We start from the raw sequence: 18,947 nt of genomic DNA, 5'->3' as shown, positions 1-18,947 counted from the left end.
CATGCCTATCCTTAGTGCTACACTTTCTGCACCAGCACCAAAAAATTTCCTTTCCTGCTTGGAATGATGTCTTATCATTAGTTCATACAGCCCACCTGCCATTAAACATAAAACCTTGTCTTTAAACATTTAGTTCGGCTTCATACTGGACTGTGATGCCTGGACATGGGTTACATTCACAGCTGTGTTATTTATGCTGGAGCTGTATACAGCTCATTTTGGTTTACTAAATCAGGTTATTCAGTAGCTTTTTGTCTTGCCAAATGATGTCAGGTCCATTATCAAACTTGAAGTTTTTGATGAAATTAAACGTAAAAACTTGGTTTTTCGTAGTAACGCTCTCTTTTGCATCACCATACTTGCTAAATTTGACATTTCCTGTAACTGGCTTTTGATTTTTCAGTGGATCTTAGCCTTACATCAGTGTTCTGTTATGAACAAAATACGAAAAGATGATACAAGAAATGAGTTTGTAGACAAAGATTGTTCTTAACACTGCAAAACTTGAGTAAAGGGAAACAATGAATAAGCCTGTCACCTGCTCACTGTGTCATGCTCAAAACCAATTAGTAAAATCTACTAGGTTCATATTATCAGAGAAGAAAATGCCGAAGTGCACATTTAGTGCTTGTTTATCTCCTGAAATCTACACTAAATTCAGATTTTGCTAATAATAGTCTTAGTCCATATTTTGGAAATCATCAGGAAGCATTTCAATAGTTTATTGCTCTCATTATAATACTGGCAAACTGTGATTATATGAAGTCTGGATAAAGAACTTTTATGCATACAAAGGTAAAGATGATCATGGGATATGCACAACTAATAAAGAATATATGGGATGAGAGGAATGAAGTATAAAATGTAGTTTCAATGATGTTTGTCTTTATAGCTAACTGGCTTTCCTAATGTGGTGCAGTAGTGTTTGAAACAAAAGGAAAATGAGCTCCTTCACACATCAAATTACCATCTGTCACATACAATACAGTACAGTATATCAAAACCAGTTTACCATCTATAGCCAAGCCCCACTAAGACAGTGTCCAGTACAAACCTTATCTGCCTCTCATTACATTTTCAAAGGTGATGTCACACATACATTTTTGTACTTTGTCATCTCTCCTCCGACCTTGATTACCATCTGCAAGGAATTGGTGAGGTTCCAGAAGTATTCTAGGTCCATGTTTTGGGTCCATAGGGTCTTGATCTCCTAAATGAGGTAAGGCACTGATGAGGTGTTGCAGGTGAGCTCCTAGTGCCCCCCAAAATCTTATGGAGATCCGTATTCTCTTGCTTCCAGGTGAGAATTCGGGCTTTTTCCTCCTTAGAAAGCTATGGGTCAACCATCTTAAAGCACAGGTGTTAGAAACACAGCAGCTAGAAGTGAAATTCCAAAAATGAAGTGGCAGCAGGAAACAGTAAAGAAAGAAGACCATTAGCAACACTAATTTCAATGAAAAAATGTTTGATAATTTCACCTTGTGAGCATCATATGCTTATACCCATAACAAATCTTACCCATGTGTCATCCTTAAATATAATGGGTGGACAATGTTTTTTGCTGACACTGTAGTGTAACTTGACCACTTCTTTGGTGTGAAAAAACTAATAAAACATATGAACAAGAATCTGAGACAGAATGGCCATGGAGATGTGGGACAGACAATTAGCCAGTTATGAAGATATCTGGTAGTACTGTTGCAAGGATTATACAGAAAAGATGCATGTGGGATATTTCAAATGAGGATCACAGGGGAATGATTTCTCATGTTGTGTTGAGGAAGCTCTTAGTATATGAGCGTGATATGAATCATGAAGGCAAAACCTCAGGACATGTTAACTTAGTGTGCCAAGTCTTGACATGTCAACTTACTGTGCCAAGGAAATAAGTACAAAACATTCCTATTACTGTGAAAGCCTTTGGTCATAAACACACAAGCCTTAACTGATAAGTGTGACTACAGATGCTTTTTGTGCTACATCTATCTTATATATGTGAAAATAAAGCTCAAGATAATATGTACATAGAATAGTGAATGCATAAAAGGTGGGTGTATTCAAGAATGGTAAGAACAAACACTGAATATAGTTGAATGTATGTCAAATGAAGAAAATAAATGGAAGAGCTTTAGATGGAAAATTTACAAAAACCTAAATATTTAGTAGTGCTTTCACCAAGGATTGTTGGTTGGGAACAAAAAGTATTTCATAATTCTCTGAGGCAGGGTAGTTGCTGGAACTTGAAACAGTATTGGCAAGAGAAAATGTAACCATATTCTTGCTGGAACTTCAAACAAGGTATTGCTAAGAAAAAATATAACCATGTGTGCAACCAGCATTATCACAAGGTAGATATAGAGTCTAGAAAAGTGGAGTGGTTCTTTAACCACAAAGAGATGATAGATTTTACGAGTAGAGGAGAGTTTATTGAGTGGATGGAGTGTAGAACGAGGAAAATAAAAAGATACAGTACTGTGATGGAAGTGGCAGGGGAAAAATACTATTAAGGGCTGAGGTAATATGGACTAGTGACTGTGAGCCCATACATAGGCTGTTACTCTAATAAAACTGTCCCTAGATACCACAATGCCAAAGTTTAAGTTGATCTGAATGATTTTGCAGATGCTGACGTTGATATTTTCAAAATAAGATACCTATTGTATACTGTGATAAATATACCCTAAGTTGCAAAAAACAAAGATATTGATTTTTTCATATTTTTGTGAAGATTCTATGTACTTTTTGAGATCTAAAAAATTCCTAATTTTTTCCAAATCTGAAAAAATTCAGCAAAAGCAATTGATACCTTCAAAATGTAAATGTATTTCTGCCTCATTTTAGTTCATCTGACTGTCAAATTCAAGGAATAAATTGCCACAATAAGAATTTTAGCCAAATAAGCTAAATGAGGGAGATAATGTATACAAATATATATATATATTTTTTTTTTTTTTTTTTTTTTTTATACTTTGTCGCTGTCTCCCGCGTTTGCGAGGTAGCGCAAGGAAACAGATGAAAGAAATGGCCCAACCCCCCCCATACACATGTACATACACACGTCCACACACGCAAATACACATACCTACACAGCTTTCCTTGGTTTACCCCGGACGCTTCACATGCCTTGATTCAATCCACTGACAGCACGTCAACCCCTGTATACCACATCGCTCCAATTCACTCTATTCCTTGCCCTCCTTTCACCCTCCTGCATGTTCAGGCCCCGATCACACAAAATCCTTTTCACTCCATCTTTCCACCTCCAATTTGGTCTCCCTCTTCTCCTCGTTCCCTCCACCTCCGACACATATATCCTCTTGGTCAATCTTTCCTCACTCATTCTCTCCATGTGCCCAAACCATTTCAAAACACCCTCTTCTGCTCTCTCAACCACGCTCTTTTTATTTCCACACATCTCTCTTACCCTTACATTACTTACTCGATCAAACCACCTCACACCACACATTGTCCTCAAACATCTCATTTCCAGCACATCCATCCTCCTGCGCACAACTCTATCCATAGCCCACGCCTCGCAACCATACAACACTGTTGGAACTACTATTCCTTCAAACATACCCATTTTTGCTTTCCGAGAAAATGTTCTCGACTTCCACACATTTTTCAAGGCTCCCAAAATTTTCGCCCCCTCCCCGACCCTATGATCCACTTCCGCTTCCATGGTTCCATCCGCTGACAGATCCACTCCCAGATATCTAAAACACTTCACTTCCTCCAGTTTTTCTCCATTCAAACTCACCTCCCAATTGACTTGACCCTCAACCCTACTGTACCTAATAACCTTGCTCTTATTCACATTTACTCTTAACTTTCTTCTTCCACACACTTTACCAAACTCCGTCACCAGCTTCTGCAGTTTCTCACATGAATCCGCCACCAGCGCTGTATCATCAGCGAACAACAACTGACTCACTTCCCAAGCTCTCTCATCCCCAACAGACTTCATACTTGCCCCTCTTTCCAAGACTCTTGCATTTACCTCCCTAACAACCCCATCCATAAACAAATTAAACAACCATGGAGACATCACACACCCCTGCCGCAAACCTACATTCACTGAGAACCAATCACTTTCCTCTCTTCCTACACGTACACATGCCTTACATCCTCGATAAAAACTTTTCACTGCTTCTAACAACTTTCCTCCCACACCATATATTCTTAATACCTTCCACAGAGCATCTCTATCAACTCTATCATATGCCTTCTCCAGATCCATAAATGCTACATACAAATCCATTTGCTTTTCTAAGTATTTCTCACATACATTCTTCAAATAAAAAGATGTTCTGGAAGGAGGTAAATAAAGTGCGTAAGACAAGGGAGCAAATGGGAACTTCAGTGAAGGGCGCAAATGGGGAGGTGATAACAAGTAGTGGTGATGTGAGAAGGAGATGGAGTGAGTATTTTGAAGGTTTGTTGAATGTGTTTGATGATAGAGTGGCAGATATAGGGTGTTTTGGTCGAGGTGGTGTGCAAAGTGAGAGGGTTAGGGAAAATGATTTGGTAAACAGAGAAGAGGTAGTGAAAGCTTTGCGGAAGATGAAAGCCGGCAAGGCAGCAGGTTTGGATGGTATTGCAGTGGAATTTATTAAAAAAGGGGGTGACTGTATTGTTGACTGGTTGGTAAGGTTATTTAATGTATGTATGACTCATGGTGAGGTGCCTGAGGATTGGCGGAATGCGTGCATAGTGCCATTGTACAAAGGCAAAGGGGATAAGAGTAAGTGCTCAAATTACAGAGGTATAAGTTTGTTGAGTATTCCTGGTAAATTATATGGGAGGGTATTGATTGAGAGGGTGAAGGCATGTACAGAGCATCAGATTGGGGAAGAGCAGTGTGGTTTCAGAAGTGGTAGAGGATGTGTGGATCAGGTGTTTGCTTTGAAGAATGTATGTGAGAAATACTTAGAAAAGCAAATGGATTTGTAAGTAGCATTTATGGATCTGGAGAAGGCATATGATAGAGTTGATAGAGATGCTCTGTGGAAGGTATTAAGAATATATGGTGTGGGAGGAAAGTTGTTAGAAGCAGTGAAAAGTTTTTATCGAGGATGTAAGGCATGTGTACGTATAGGAAGAGAGGAAAGTGATTGGTTCTCAGTGAATGTAGGTTTGCGGCAGGGGTGTGTGATGTCTCCATGGTTGTTTAATTTGTTTATGGATGGGGTTGTTAGGGAGGTAAATGCAAGAGTTTTGGAAAGAGGGGCAAGTATGAAATCTGTTGGGGATGAGAGAGCTTGGGAAGTGAGTCAGTTGTTGTTCGCTGATGATACAGCGCTGGTGGCTGATTCATGTGAGAAACTGCAGAAGCTGGTGACTGAGTTTGGTAAAGTGTGTGGAAGAAGAAAGTTAAGAGTAAATGTGAATAAGAGCAAGGTTATTAGGTACAGTAGGGTTGAGGGTCAAGTCAATTGGGAGGTGAGTTTGAATGGAGAAAAACTGGAGGAAGTGAAGTGTTTTAGATATCTGGGAGTGGATCTGGCAGCGGATGGAACCATGGAAGCGGAAGTGGATCATAGGGTGGGGGAGGGGGCGAAAATTCTGGGGGCCTTGAAGAATGTGTGGAAGTCGAGAACATTATCTCGGAAAGCAAAAATGGGTATGTTTGAAGGAATAGTGGTTCCAACAATGTTGTATGGTTGCGAGGCGTGGGCTATGGATAGAGTTGTGCGCAGGAGGATGGATGTGCTGGAAATGAGATGTTTGAGGACAATGTGTAGTGTGAGGTGGTTTGATCGAGTAAGTAACGTAAGGGTAAGAGAGATGTGTGGAAATAAAAAGAGCGTGGTTGAGAGAGCAGAAGAGGGTGTTTTGAAGTGGTTTGGGCACATGGAGAGAATGAGTGAGGAAAGATTGACCAAGAGGATATATGTGTCGGAGGTGGAGGGAACGAGGAGAAGAGGGAGACCAAATTGGAGGTGGAAAGATGGAGTGAAAAAGATTTTGTGTGATCGGGGCCTGAACATGCAGGATGGTGAAAGGAGGGCAAGGAATAGAGTGAATTGGAGCGATGTGGTATACCGGGGTTGACGTGCTGTCAGTGGATTGAATCAAGGCATGTGAAGCGTCTGGGGTAAACCATGGAAAGCTGTGTAGGTATGTATATTTGCGTGTGTGGACGTATGTATATACATGTGTATGGGGGGGGGGTTGGGCCATTTCTTTCATCTGTTTCCTTGCGCTACCTCGCAAACGCGGGAGACAGCGACAAAGTATAAAAAAAAAAAATATATATATATATATATATATATATATATATAAATAAAGTGCGTAAGGCAAGGGAGCAAATGGGAACTTCAGTGAAGGGCGTAAATGGAGAGGTGATAACAAGTAGTGGTGATGTGAGAAGGAGATGGAGTGAGTATTTTGAAGGTTTGTTGAATGTGCTTGATGATAGAGTGGCAGATATAGGGTGTTTTGGTCGAGGTGGTGTGCAAAGTGAGAGGGTTAGGGAAAATGATTTGGTAAACAGAGAAGAGGTAGTAAAGGCTTTGCGGAAGATGAAAGCCGGTAAGGCAGCAGGTTTGGATGGTATTGCAGTGGAATTTATTAAAAAAGGGGGTGACTGTATTATTGACTGGTTGGTAAGGTTATTTAATGTATGTATGACTCATGGCGAGGTGCCTGAGGATTGGCGGAATGCGTGCATAGTGCCATTGTACAAAGGCAAAGGGGATAAGAGTGAGTGCTCAAATTACAGAGGTATAAGTTTGTTGAGTATTCCTGGTAAATTATATGGGAGGGTATTGATTGAGAGGGTGAAGGCATGTACAGAGCATCAGATTGGGGAAGAGCAGTGTGGTTTCAGAAGTGGTAGAGGATGTGTGGATCAGGTGTTTGCTTTGAAGAATGTATGTGAGAAATACTTAGAAAAGCAAATGGATTTGTAAGTAGCATTTATGGATCTGGAGAAGGCATATGATAGAGTTGATAGAGATGCTCTGTGGAAGGTATTAAGAATATATGGTGTGGGAGGAAAGTTGTTAGAAGCAGTGAAAAGTTTTTATCGAGGATGTAAGGCATGTGTACGTGTAGGAAGAGAGGAAAGTGATTGGTTCTCAGTGAATGTAGGTTTGCGGCAGGGGTGTGTGATGTCTCCATGGTTGTTTAATTTGTTTATGGATGGGGTTGTTAGGGAGGTAAATGCAAGAGTTTTGGAAAGAGGGGCAAGTATGAAGTCTGTTGGGGATGAGAGAGCTTGGGAAGTGAGTCAGTTGTTGTTCGCTGATGATACAGCGCTGGTGGCTGATTCATGTGAGAAACTGCAGAAGCTGGTGACTGAGTTTGGTAAAGTGTGTGGAAGAAGAAAGTTAAGAGTAAATGTGAATAAGAGCAAGGTTATTAGGTACAGTAGGGTTGAGGGTCAAGTCAATTAGGAGGTGAGTTTGAATGGAGAAAAACTGGAGGAAGTGAAGTGTTTTAGATATCTGGGAGTGGATCTGACAGCGGATGGAACCATGGAAGCGGAAGTGGATCATAGGGTGGGGGAGGGGGCGAAAATTCTGGGGGCCTTGAAGAATGTGTGGAAGTCGAGAACATTATCTCGGAAAGCAAAAATGGGTATGTTTGAAGGAATAGTGGTTCCAACAATGTTGTATGGTTGCGAGGCGTGGGCTATGGATAGAGTTGTGCGCAGGAGGATGGATGTGCTGGAAATGAGATGTTTGAGGACAATGTGTGGTGTGAGGTGGTTTGATCGAGTAAGTAACGTAAGGGTAAGAGAGATGTGTGGAAATAAAAAGAGCGTGGTTGAGAGAGCAGAAGAGGGTGTTTTGAAGTGGTTTGGGCACATGGAGAGAATGAGTGAGGAAAGATTGACCAAGAGGATATATGTGTCGGAGGTGGAGGGAACGAGGAGAAGAGGGAGACCAAATTGGAGGTGGAAAGATGGAGTGAAAAAGATTTTGTGTGATCGGGGCCTGAACATGCAGGATGGTGAAAGGAGGGCAAGGAATAGAGTGAATTGGAGCGATGTGGTATACCAGGGGTTGACGTGCTGTCAGTGGATTGAATCAAGGCATGTGAAGCGTCTGGGGTAAACCATGGAAAGCTGTGTAGGTATGTATATTTGCGTGTGTGGACGTATGTATATACATGTGTATGGGGGGGGGGGGTTGGGCCATTTCTTTCATCTGTTTCCTTGCGCTACCTCGCAAACGCGGGAGACAGCGACAAAGTATAAAAAAAAAAAAAAAAAATATATATATATATATATATATATATATATATATATATATATATATATATATATATATATATATATATATATATATAAAGTGCGTAAGACAAGGGAGCAAATGGGAACTTCAGTGAAGGGCGTAAATGGAGAGGTGATAACAAGTAGTGGTGATGTGAGAAGGAGATGGAGTGAGTATTTTGAAGGTTTGTTGAATGTGCTTGATGATAGAGTGGCAGATATAGGGTGTTTTGGTCGAGGTGGTGTGCAAAGTGAGAGGGTTAGGGAAAATGATTTGGTAAACAGAGAAGAGGTAGTAAAAGCTTTGCGGAAGATGAAAGCCGGTAAGGCAGCAGGTTTGGATGGTATTGCAGTGGAATTTATTAAAAAAGGGGGTGACTGTATTATTGACTGGTTGGTAAGGTTATTTAATGTATGTATGACTCATGGCGAGGTGCCTGAGGATTGGCGGAATGCGTGCATAGTGCCATTGTACAAAGGCAAAGGGGATAAGAGTGAGTGCTCAAATTACAGAGGTATAAGTTTGTTGAGTATTCCTGGTAAATTATATGGGAGGGTATTGATTGAGAGGGTGAAGGCATGTACAGAGCATCAGATTGGGGAAGAGCAGTGTGGTTTCAGAAGTGGTAGAGGATGTGTGGAGCAGGTGTTTGCTTTGAAGAATGTATGTGAGAAATACTTAGAAAAGCAAATGGATTTGTATGTAGCATTTATGGATCTGGAGAAGGCATATGATAGAGTTGATAGAGATGCTCTGTGGAAGGTATTAAGAATATATGGTGTGGGAGGCAAGTTGTCAGAAGCAGTGAAAAGTTTTTATCGAGGATGTAAGGCATGTGTGCGTGTAGGAAGAGAGGAAAGTGATTGGTGTCAGTGAATGTAGGTTTGCGGCAGGGGTGTGTGATGTCTCCATGGTTGTTTAATTTGTTTATGGATGGGGTTGTTAGGGAGGTGAATGCAAGAGTTTTGGAAAGAGGGGCAAGTATGAAGTCTGTTGGGGATGAGAGAGCTTGGGAAGTGATTCAGTTGTTGTTTGCTGATGATACAGCGCTGGTGGCTGATTCATGTGAGAAACTGCAGAAGCTGGTGACTGAGTTTGGTAAAGTGTGTGAAAGAAGAAAGTTAAGAGTAAAGGTGAATAAGAGCAAGGTTATTAGGTACAGTAGGGTTGAGGGTCAAGTCAATTGGGAGGTAAGTTTGAATGGAGAAATACTGGAGGAAGTAAAGTGTTTTAGATATCTGGGAGTGGATCTGGCAGCGGATGGAACCATGGAAGCGGAAGTGGATCATAGGGTGGGGGAGGAGGCGAAAATTCTGGGAGCCTTGAAGAATGTGTGGAAGTCGAGAACATTATCTCGGAAAGCAAAAATGGGTACGTTTGAAGGAACAGTGGTTCCAACAATGTTGTATGGTTGCGGGGCGTGGGCTATGGATTGAGTCGTGCGCAGGAGGATGGATGTGCTGGAAATGAGATGTTTGAGGACAATGTGTGGTGTGAGGTGGTTTGATCGAGTAAGTAACGTAAGGGTAAGAGAGATGTGTGGAAATAAAAAGAGTGTGGTTGAGAGAGCAGAAGAGGGTGTTTTGAAATGGTTTGGGCACATGGAGAGAATGAGTGAGGAAAGATTGACCAAGAGGATATATGTGTCGGGGGTGGAGGGAACGAGGAGAAGTGGGAGACCAAATTGGAGGTGGAAAAATGGAGTGAAAAAGATTTTGTGTGATCGGGGCCTGAACATGCAGGAGGGTGAAAGGAGGGCAAGGAATAGAGTGAATTGGATCGATGTGGTATACCGGGGTTGACGTGCTGTCAGTGGATTGAATCAAGGCATGTGAAGCGTCTGGGGTAAGCCATGGAAAGCTGTGTAGGTATGTATATTTGCGTGTGTGGACGTATGTATATACATGTGTATGGGGGGGGTTGGGCCATTTCTTTCGTCTGTTTCCTTGCGCTACCTCGCAAACGCGGGAGACAGCGACAAAGTATAATAAATATAAATAAATAAATATATATATATATATATATATATATATATATATATATATATATATATATATATATATATCATGTTGCTAAAAGCAGTTGGAAAATCTGGACTCTACTTATCTCCTCTGAAATGTACACAATCCATCATAACTGGCAGGCTTGTAGAAAATAAATGAACAACAATGGTATTTTATTATTTTGTGTATAATGATTGCCACTTCACAAAATGACAATTTACACAAGGAGGTAGATTTTAAACGATGATGATTAACAAACACACTGCTTTCATGATATTTGAATCACTTGATAACTGTCCATTTTGCTGTTTCCTCTAAGTGAAGTAACACTTTCCTTAGTGAGCTGGTAATTACCCAGTTTACGGACTTGAAATGTCAAGAACCAATCATGTGCATATCACAAACATGATCCAGCCAACTCTACCTAGCTTAGAATAAAACCTAACCATTAACTTGGCCACAGTTCCCCCTTAAACATTTAAGGCTCTCAAATGTACTTTTCCACAAGTTCCATATCTATGACAACTGTGTAATGCACATCAAAACATACTGATTTCATAATACCCTGAAATGGAAGAGGCAACATCTAAATTTCAAGGGCTTTTACACTTTTCTACATCTTAAATCATATCTACTATATACTCAGAATTTGAAAAATACATTAAAAGAACTGACGTTAAAGATAAACAGGTTAATCATATACTAAAATTTTTCAATTATAAAAACTGTAAATTACAAAATAATGCTTAAGTAAACTCTACTGACAAGACAGAAAACAGCCATGGGGAATACCACAAAAGAATGGGATATAATAATAGGCTTCATCCTTTAAGAGAAGACATTTTCCATAATTCAGCACCATGTCATACACTGCAAACATTATCTTTTTTTTTTATACATCATTTATATCTTGCATTTACTCTTAGATTTGATATGTGACTTCAATATCAACATGGATACAATACATCCTTAAATGCTATTGCTGTGATAGCTTTCTGGTGACCACTGTATTCTCGTTTAATTTCACCAGTCTCTACTGACCATAAGCGAGCTGTGTTGTCTGAAGATCCTGTGGAGGTAAACAAATATGAAGTAAAACAAATATCTGTCCTTATAAAAAACTTTTAAACATTAATGACATAATTCACCTGGAACTTCTCGACCCCTTCTCTTCCTACCCATGCACACAGCTTACTCTCTTGATAAAATTCCTCACTGCCTCTATTAGCTTTCTTCTACATCATATATTCATTGTACCTTCAACAATGCATCCCTATCATCCCTTCATATGCTTTCTCCACATTATTCCTCAATAATGTGATGCTCTATGGCTGTCACCACCTTTGTAATTCAAACTTTCACTTTTGTCCACCTTGCTGATATATTGGCACTATACAGACATTTTACCAGTCTTCATTAATCTCATCCTATGCCCTACATACATACACTGAAAATCCTGCTTAACCAATCAACTACAGTGTCACCCACTTTCTTGAGAAAATCAACTGAGATCCCACTTTACCACACTTCATCTCATGCAAGAGTTTCACCACTTCTTCCCTTTTCACCTAATCATTTGCTATGTCTCTCTCAATTCACATATCTCAATATTCCAAATGTTTTACTTCTGCCCTCCTAATACCCTACTTCTGCCACCCTATCAAGTATAGATTTTTATACTCGACTGCTATTTGCTGCATAAGCAAAATAGTGTGAGGAGCAGATGAAGAAAGGCTGCATCCGCTCACATCTATTTTCTAACTGTCATGGGTACCGTATCGAAACTATAGCTCACTATCCACAACCAGACCCCACAGACCTGGAGGCTTCAAATGCCCTGGTTCAGTCCAGAGACAGCACATCAAACCACTGTACCAAATTGTTCCAATTTACCTTTCACTCTGTGTTCAAGCTCAGATCACTCAAAATCTTTTTCACTCCAACCCTCCATCTCTAATTTAGTCTCCCCATTCTTCTTACATATAACCAAAATCACATTGGATGATTCTAATTGTCTGAAGTCATGTAACAACTCCATTACATGTAACGACTCCATCCCATGAACTGTGAGTCTCTGCCTTCAATCAGACTGTGAAGTTGGAATTGGGGACCAAACCCTACAAAATCAATTCACACACAAGCTGAATGCCTATATGCACCTGATCCATGGATATGGTTACAGAGTTAATAACAAGAATTTGAATAATTGAATTCACTTTTGTCGAAGAAAAACTGCAAAACTACCTCATTCAGGTACTTCTTTACATGATACTGGAATAAGTCTAGTAGAGATATGACAGGCCAAGTTTCATGTCTTGGTGTATGGCTGGTATAGAAACAAAAAGGTCCATTTACCCATTATTTTTGGCAGGTACAGAAACAAAAAAGTTCATTTACCTGTTATAATGTGTTGTGAATCAGCAGAAAACGAAACATCCCAAACCCACTTTTGGCTACTGTCACTCAGTTCTATCATCTGAGAGAAATCTGCTGTCTTCCATAAGCGAGCAGTGCGGTCAGCTGATGTTGTTACCATCATACTATGAAATCATTACAAAGAAAAATTCATATGGAAACAAATAATCTTTTGGAATTTAATAGATAATTGTACTGCATACCTTTTTTTTCTTTAAAAATAAGCCTAATGCTCAAAACTAATACATATCATATACTTCCCCATGAATTAGATGAAAGCATTTGACAGTAAACTAAAATTCCTAAAGAAAATCTGGAGAGTAAGAGAGAGAGAGCTAACAGATGGAAGAAAGCAAAGGTATCAATGAAAATACATCCATCCAAAGGAGAGAGGTCAAAAGGGACCAGTTTAAGGAGTAGCAATGGGCCACCTACAAGAAACTACTGGGGCAGAGAGTGATTGCCATCACCCTCTTAATCATCATTCTCCCATGCACCTTACTATGCATACTCGCTAACCTTATACTTCTGTAATTTGGGTATTCATTTTCGTCCCACTTGCCTTTACATAAGGGCACAAAACTTACATTCTGCCAGTCCTTGAGAAACCTAAGAGCAACCCCATCCATCCTAATGCTTTACCACACTTTACCTTAAGTATCTTTCATTTTCTCCACTTTTTTCATCAAACCATTTTTCCAGACTCTCTAACACCATCTCTTCCCAAACACACCACAACCTCCTCCTCTTTTACATTTCTTTGCCTGTCACGACTTCCTCATCTGCTCCCCTAATTATCGTTCCCATTTGTTCATTCATCATTGCACTATTCAACTCTTCTGTAAACACTTACACTAACTTACTTACTCAAAAATAAAAGAAACGTGAATTGTCATACATACTGATTGCAGTTTTGTAGGTAGTAGTTAATAAGCAGCCACCAACCAGGGAAGTATATTACTGGTACTATCCGCCTGGGTATCAGTAGGGTCAGTGAAGGCTGCACAGCTGTACTCCTCTGACCCAGGTAGGTGGACTGCTGGTATTCTGTCCACAAACATATAATTTCTCCTTGTCACACATAGCACCTGACAACACTTTCTTTTTTTCTTTTAAACTATTCGCCATTTCCCGCATTAGCAAGGTAGCGTTAAGAACAGAGGACTGGGCCTTATCTCACAGAATTCATTCTTTGTAACTAAAATTTGTCCTGCAGTGAGTGATACAGGGTAGCCCTACCTTTTGGCAAGATGGTAATAGTAAGGAGCAGAGTAGAAACATCAGGTAGGCATTCGGTAAAAGTAGTAGGTAGGAAAACTAGGTGGGAGCATTAGGTAGAAGTAATAATAAAGACACATTACTTAAGAGCCTCAAAAAATACAATGCTAGAGTTGCCCTCTATCAGCTGTCTGGTGAGAGTGAGGCACTAAAAGTTAAGAAAAGGATCTTACGTGGAATCTGGGCTGAACTTGACTTTGAGGGCATAGCTGTTGTGTGCAAGAATGGATCTCGTTGGTGTTAAGGTAATGGGAGTGTCACCAGTTCCTCCAGACAGTCGCCACACATATGCTTTTCCTTTGTTGTTGACAGCAGCCATATATGTTCCTTCTGGGTCTATGGCAATGCTCTGAATACTAGCATCAGGTTCAGGTATCTGAATGATAAAATCATTTGGTAATGTTCCCTCTTAAATTCTTTTGTTTAGTGCCATACCTCCACCTAACTCACTGATATTTCCTCTTACTGTATCTTGTACAGTATTTCATACAAAATGAAAAAAAAAAAATGTATGTGTCTCACATACCTAGTTAAACTTACTTAAACTATCAGTCATTTCACTAATGCATGAGACCTCATAATATCTGGATCATGATTCCATTAACCAAAATTTTTTTAATCAGCTTAGTGTACCTGTGGCTAATAAAAACCAAAATGGGTTTGGTTTTTGGTATGGCTTTTTAATAAAGTCTTTCACAAAAAAAAAAGTCATAGATATCTCTCAGTTTCATAATGGCATAGAGGGACTTGAATACAAAACGTCTCTAAAAGAATAGCTCACCAGTTGTTCGTTATGTTCAGTTTTCACATCCCATATGTGGATGACTCCTGACTGGTCTCCAACAAAAAGCTCAGCTTGGTTGGGGTGCAGGCAGGCACAGTTGACTGGGGTACTCACTTGGAAAATTCTAGACACGTGGAGGTTGCATGATCTGCAAAACAAAGCATTATGCACCATAACCTTTGTATTTCTGTATCTACAAAGAAGGACGGCCAATTCAAAATAATTTCCAGACACTGGACAACGCTTTAATTTGTATAGCAATCCAATCTTGCTCTGGAACAAATCATCAACCACACTTCCCATACTCCTTATCATTAAAACCACTCTTAAAACACCCTCAGCCTTTTCTTTCATCACTAATATTTCATGTTATAGCTACACATCTTTCTTCCTGACTGGTCCATCAGACCAGACTCTTGTAAATGTTTCTATACTTAATGTAGTTTTTCCACTGGCTGCCTCTTCTAAAAACCAACATGGACACTTTAATAATGCTGCCTGAATTAACTTACAAAAATAATTCTTTGATTTTGCTTTTGTCTTTGTTGCACATGTTTTTGTTGTAAGGATGGAGACAAATAACCCCCTCTTCCTCTAAGACTATCTCCAATGTATGGTTCAACTATTCCTGTTCTGTTGCCATTCAGGAATAGGGTCTAGCATATCACCATACCTGGAAAAACTTTCCTCCCTCTGACCTGCACACAGCTTTCATAGTCAACAAAATCACTGCAAATTTTCTATTACTGAGGCAAAGCAATCCTTAATTCAAATGTGTGACAACTATCCTTCTTCCAATGACAGGTACTTTTTGGTCTTTGGCTAAAAGCAACTCTAAAAACCTACTTCATACTACTTTTCTATTGCATCCCCATTCCAACAACATCATAGTTGTGCCTCCTAATGACAAAGCCACAGAGCAACTTATTCTGGTTCTCTTCTTTATCTGATTTCCCCTCTAATGACTTTACACTCTCTTACCCCTAACCGTAAAAAGCTAAGATTTTTCTTAATCTCTTGTTCTTGGACACATATGATAATAAAAATGCAATTAAAGAAGAAGAAAAGAAAAAGGTTGCCATTCTAACCTTCCCAATACTGTTTTACTGGTCTTGCATCTAATTCCTCAAAAGCTTTAAAGTCTTACCTTGGTTCCTATTCCCTTAAGCATCTTAAATTTCAGTCTCATCTTTGATCTTTAGTATGGGTTCTGCAAAGCAAAATCCATTTTTGACATCCTTTCCTTCCTTATCACAACAGTTTGGCTACCCTCTCTGAGTGACCCTGGGGAACTCTATGTTGGAGTCCTTGATATAAAGAAAGATTCTGACAGTGTTACTTCTCTTATATCTTGCTTCCTCTTGGTTCAGTTAATCTAGTACAAGAACAGTAAAAGTTTTTTCAAGACTTTATCAAACTGCAAAAATGAACTCTACTGTGAACCCTCACACTCTGAACAGTCTGACATTCTATTATACTTAGTCGCTGTCTCCCGCGTTTGCGAGGTAGCGCAAGAAAACAGACGAAAGAATGGCCCAACCCACCCAAATACACATACTGTATATATATAAACACCCACACACGTACATATACATACCTAGACATTTCAATGTATACATACATATACATACTCAGACATTCTATCCATAGTAAATATAATGATTTACAGTCCATACTCAAAGTACATAAGTGTAAATTTGAATACAAACAGGGAATTAGAGTTTAATGTTAGTGTCTAACTCATTTTCAGACTGAATATGCAACTGAATACTGTACATAACATTAAAAATTATTTTTTCACTAATATCTTGCTTGTTTTTTACATTATATGGCAAAAATATAATAAATGAAAACTAATCACTGATCACCTCAAGTCCCAAATTTTTGCAGTACAGTCTTCACCACCTGTGAACATCCACTTTCCATCTTCCTGAAATCCAAGTGCAGTAACGTTCTTGCTCACTCCTTCATAGTTAATAACAGGGTCTTCATTCAGTGATTTTAAGTCATACATGCGTATGTGTTGGTAGCCAGCTGCAGCCAACAGTTGGCGATCTGGGGTTATTTCCATTGCATTTACTTGCTAAAAGCATGGGTTAAGGTGCAAAATTAACTACTGGGTGAAGATTCTGAACCATGTAGCAATGGCTATAGACACCAAAGCTACGTATACATATTGACTGTAACACTAAAAACTACATTGAATGTTGGCTCCTGGCAAAAGCCAAAAGGAGTTTTTACACATTCTGTTATTTCTTTAAATGTTTCACCTACTTCTATTACAGGCAACCTCACATTTTCTCTAAAGTTCACAGCCCTCCCTAATTTTACTTTACATATGAAAACGAAATATAAATAATCATCCAAGTGATGCTTAACCATTCTTATCTTATTCCACTGTAAATTATTCATAATGCTCCAAATCACAATCTACAATTTTTGATCTTTTCCGGAAACACAAAACAAAATCAGTAGATATCCAAAGACAGTTTTCATGTATAGTTAAATAGGTGATTACCCACTATCAGTGCAAAACAAAACGACTTAATATCTCAAGATAATAGATTGGCAGAGCACTAATCCTACAAACTACCAATTTTAGAGCAAAAAATTCTGTGGTGCCCTAGAGTCAAACAAACCTCGGTCTCATATATCAACCATTATTCAAACGTAAAGGTGGTCATCACCTTGAAATATATATCTTTGTAATACAGACATTAATACCCCTGAAAAACACCGCAAAACTTGATCATAAGACAATTCTGGGTTGGAAACGATAATTTAAAGGAAAATCAGATATCTATAGACATTCTAACTTAATTTCTATAACATTCTCTCAACCTTACCATATCTCCTTCCTTTAATTCTCCCCTCCCTCTCTCGTCACCTACGTTCCCTCATTCCTTACCCATTTTTTTTTCTCCTTACAGAGACAACACTTATCCCGCACAACGTAATTAGGGTACAGAAGGATACAGATTCTGGGTGCTTTAGGGTCCGCTGACATATCCCACTGTGAGCCTGCCATAGCTTGATGGTGTGGTCGTAGCTGGCTGTGGCCAAGAGGACCTGGTTTGCCAGGTCATTGGCCGACATAATTCACAAGTAAGACGCTAAATACTCTTTATATTGGTCACATACTCTCATAACAATCTTAAACCAAGGCGAGGGTCAACAATAAACATCAGTAAACACCTCCAGCGACCATCATACAACAATCTTCAGCGAACGTTCTCGTCAGCAGCCTCGCTCAATGGTCGTCATATGCTCCATAATAACTTCGTTATCAAGTTATGTTTATCTATCATTTATTCCAGTCCTATTAAGTAATACGCTGCTTAATAGATTCGCTATGTGCCTGTCTATCATCGCAAGGTCCGTTCCCGATTTTACTATGCTACATAATAAATTTCTATCATCTATCTATCTTTCTATCTATCTATCATCATTTGCACCATTTTCAATTTTGCTATAATGTACATGACGAAATTATGTATAAAGTTACCATCATCATTTCCAATCCATTTTGTGCTATATGCTAAAAGAGAATTTTCTTTAATCAACTACTTTCTTAATCTCCCTTGTGTGGATCAATTACATAGCCCATAAAAACATGAGAGAATCCAAAAACAGTTTTACAATCCAATATTCTTTATGATTATTCTTGTGGAGTTTTCTGTGCTCATTTATCGCTAAATCGTTACGAAGAACTGAGATCGGGCATTGAAACTTTTCGAGCATATTCGAGAACGAAAGTTCCCAATGTCCAATACAGTAATAAAGTTGAGAAAGAGGAAGAATCACTTGTGACATAATTTGCCTCTAAGCATCCATACTCTTGGTACTGAGACAACTGCTTTCAAAGGCAATTACCTTGATCAAGACGTGATTAAGACCATCGGGGTTGTTATAAGTGCACTACACTTGTGTCACTCTCCGAGAGGCTTTCAGTGGGAGGGCCAAGACCTAATGTCAACCCCAGCAGGTGTCATTCTACGTGAACGAATCCTAAGAACGTGGGTAACGTCTTTAAAATATCTGACAACACAAGATCTGATCGAAGAGGCCATAGTACCCAGAAGTGAACTGATTGGCCTTATGTGCCTGGGTATGACTGATTCAAACGGGCCTATGATCATGTTTGTCAGTGATCAATACCCTACACATGGTTCTAATCCTGTGGAAACACAGGACAGTATATCCAACAAAGAAAGCTCGTATTCTGTACCAGGTTACTTGAAAGTA

General features: G+C 39.3%; 1 protein-coding gene across 1 annotated transcript; it reads right to left on the bottom strand.

Moving 5' to 3' along the window:
- Window positions 1-10,383: 10,383 nt before the first annotated feature.
- On the bottom strand, window positions 10,384-17,928 carry Lst8 (MTOR associated protein, LST8). The gene is made up of 6 exons (XM_071660565.1): window positions 17,679-17,928; window positions 16,571-16,785; window positions 14,700-14,850; window positions 14,092-14,294; window positions 12,623-12,765; window positions 10,384-11,294 (listed from the first exon to the last, which is right to left on the bottom strand). The coding sequence occupies exons 1-6, from the start codon at window positions 17,796-17,798 to the stop codon at window positions 11,173-11,175; spliced, it is 954 nt and encodes a 317-aa protein (XP_071516666.1). The 5' UTR covers window positions 17,799-17,928; the 3' UTR covers window positions 10,384-11,172.
- Between the last annotated feature and the right edge of the window lie 1,019 nt (window positions 17,929-18,947).

This window comes from Panulirus ornatus, chromosome 72 (genome assembly GCF_036320965.1).
Source record: "Panulirus ornatus isolate Po-2019 chromosome 72, ASM3632096v1, whole genome shotgun sequence".
Lineage (NCBI taxonomy): Eukaryota > Metazoa > Arthropoda > Malacostraca > Decapoda > Palinuridae > Panulirus > Panulirus ornatus.
This window is presented reverse-complemented; position numbering and strand designations above follow the sequence as displayed.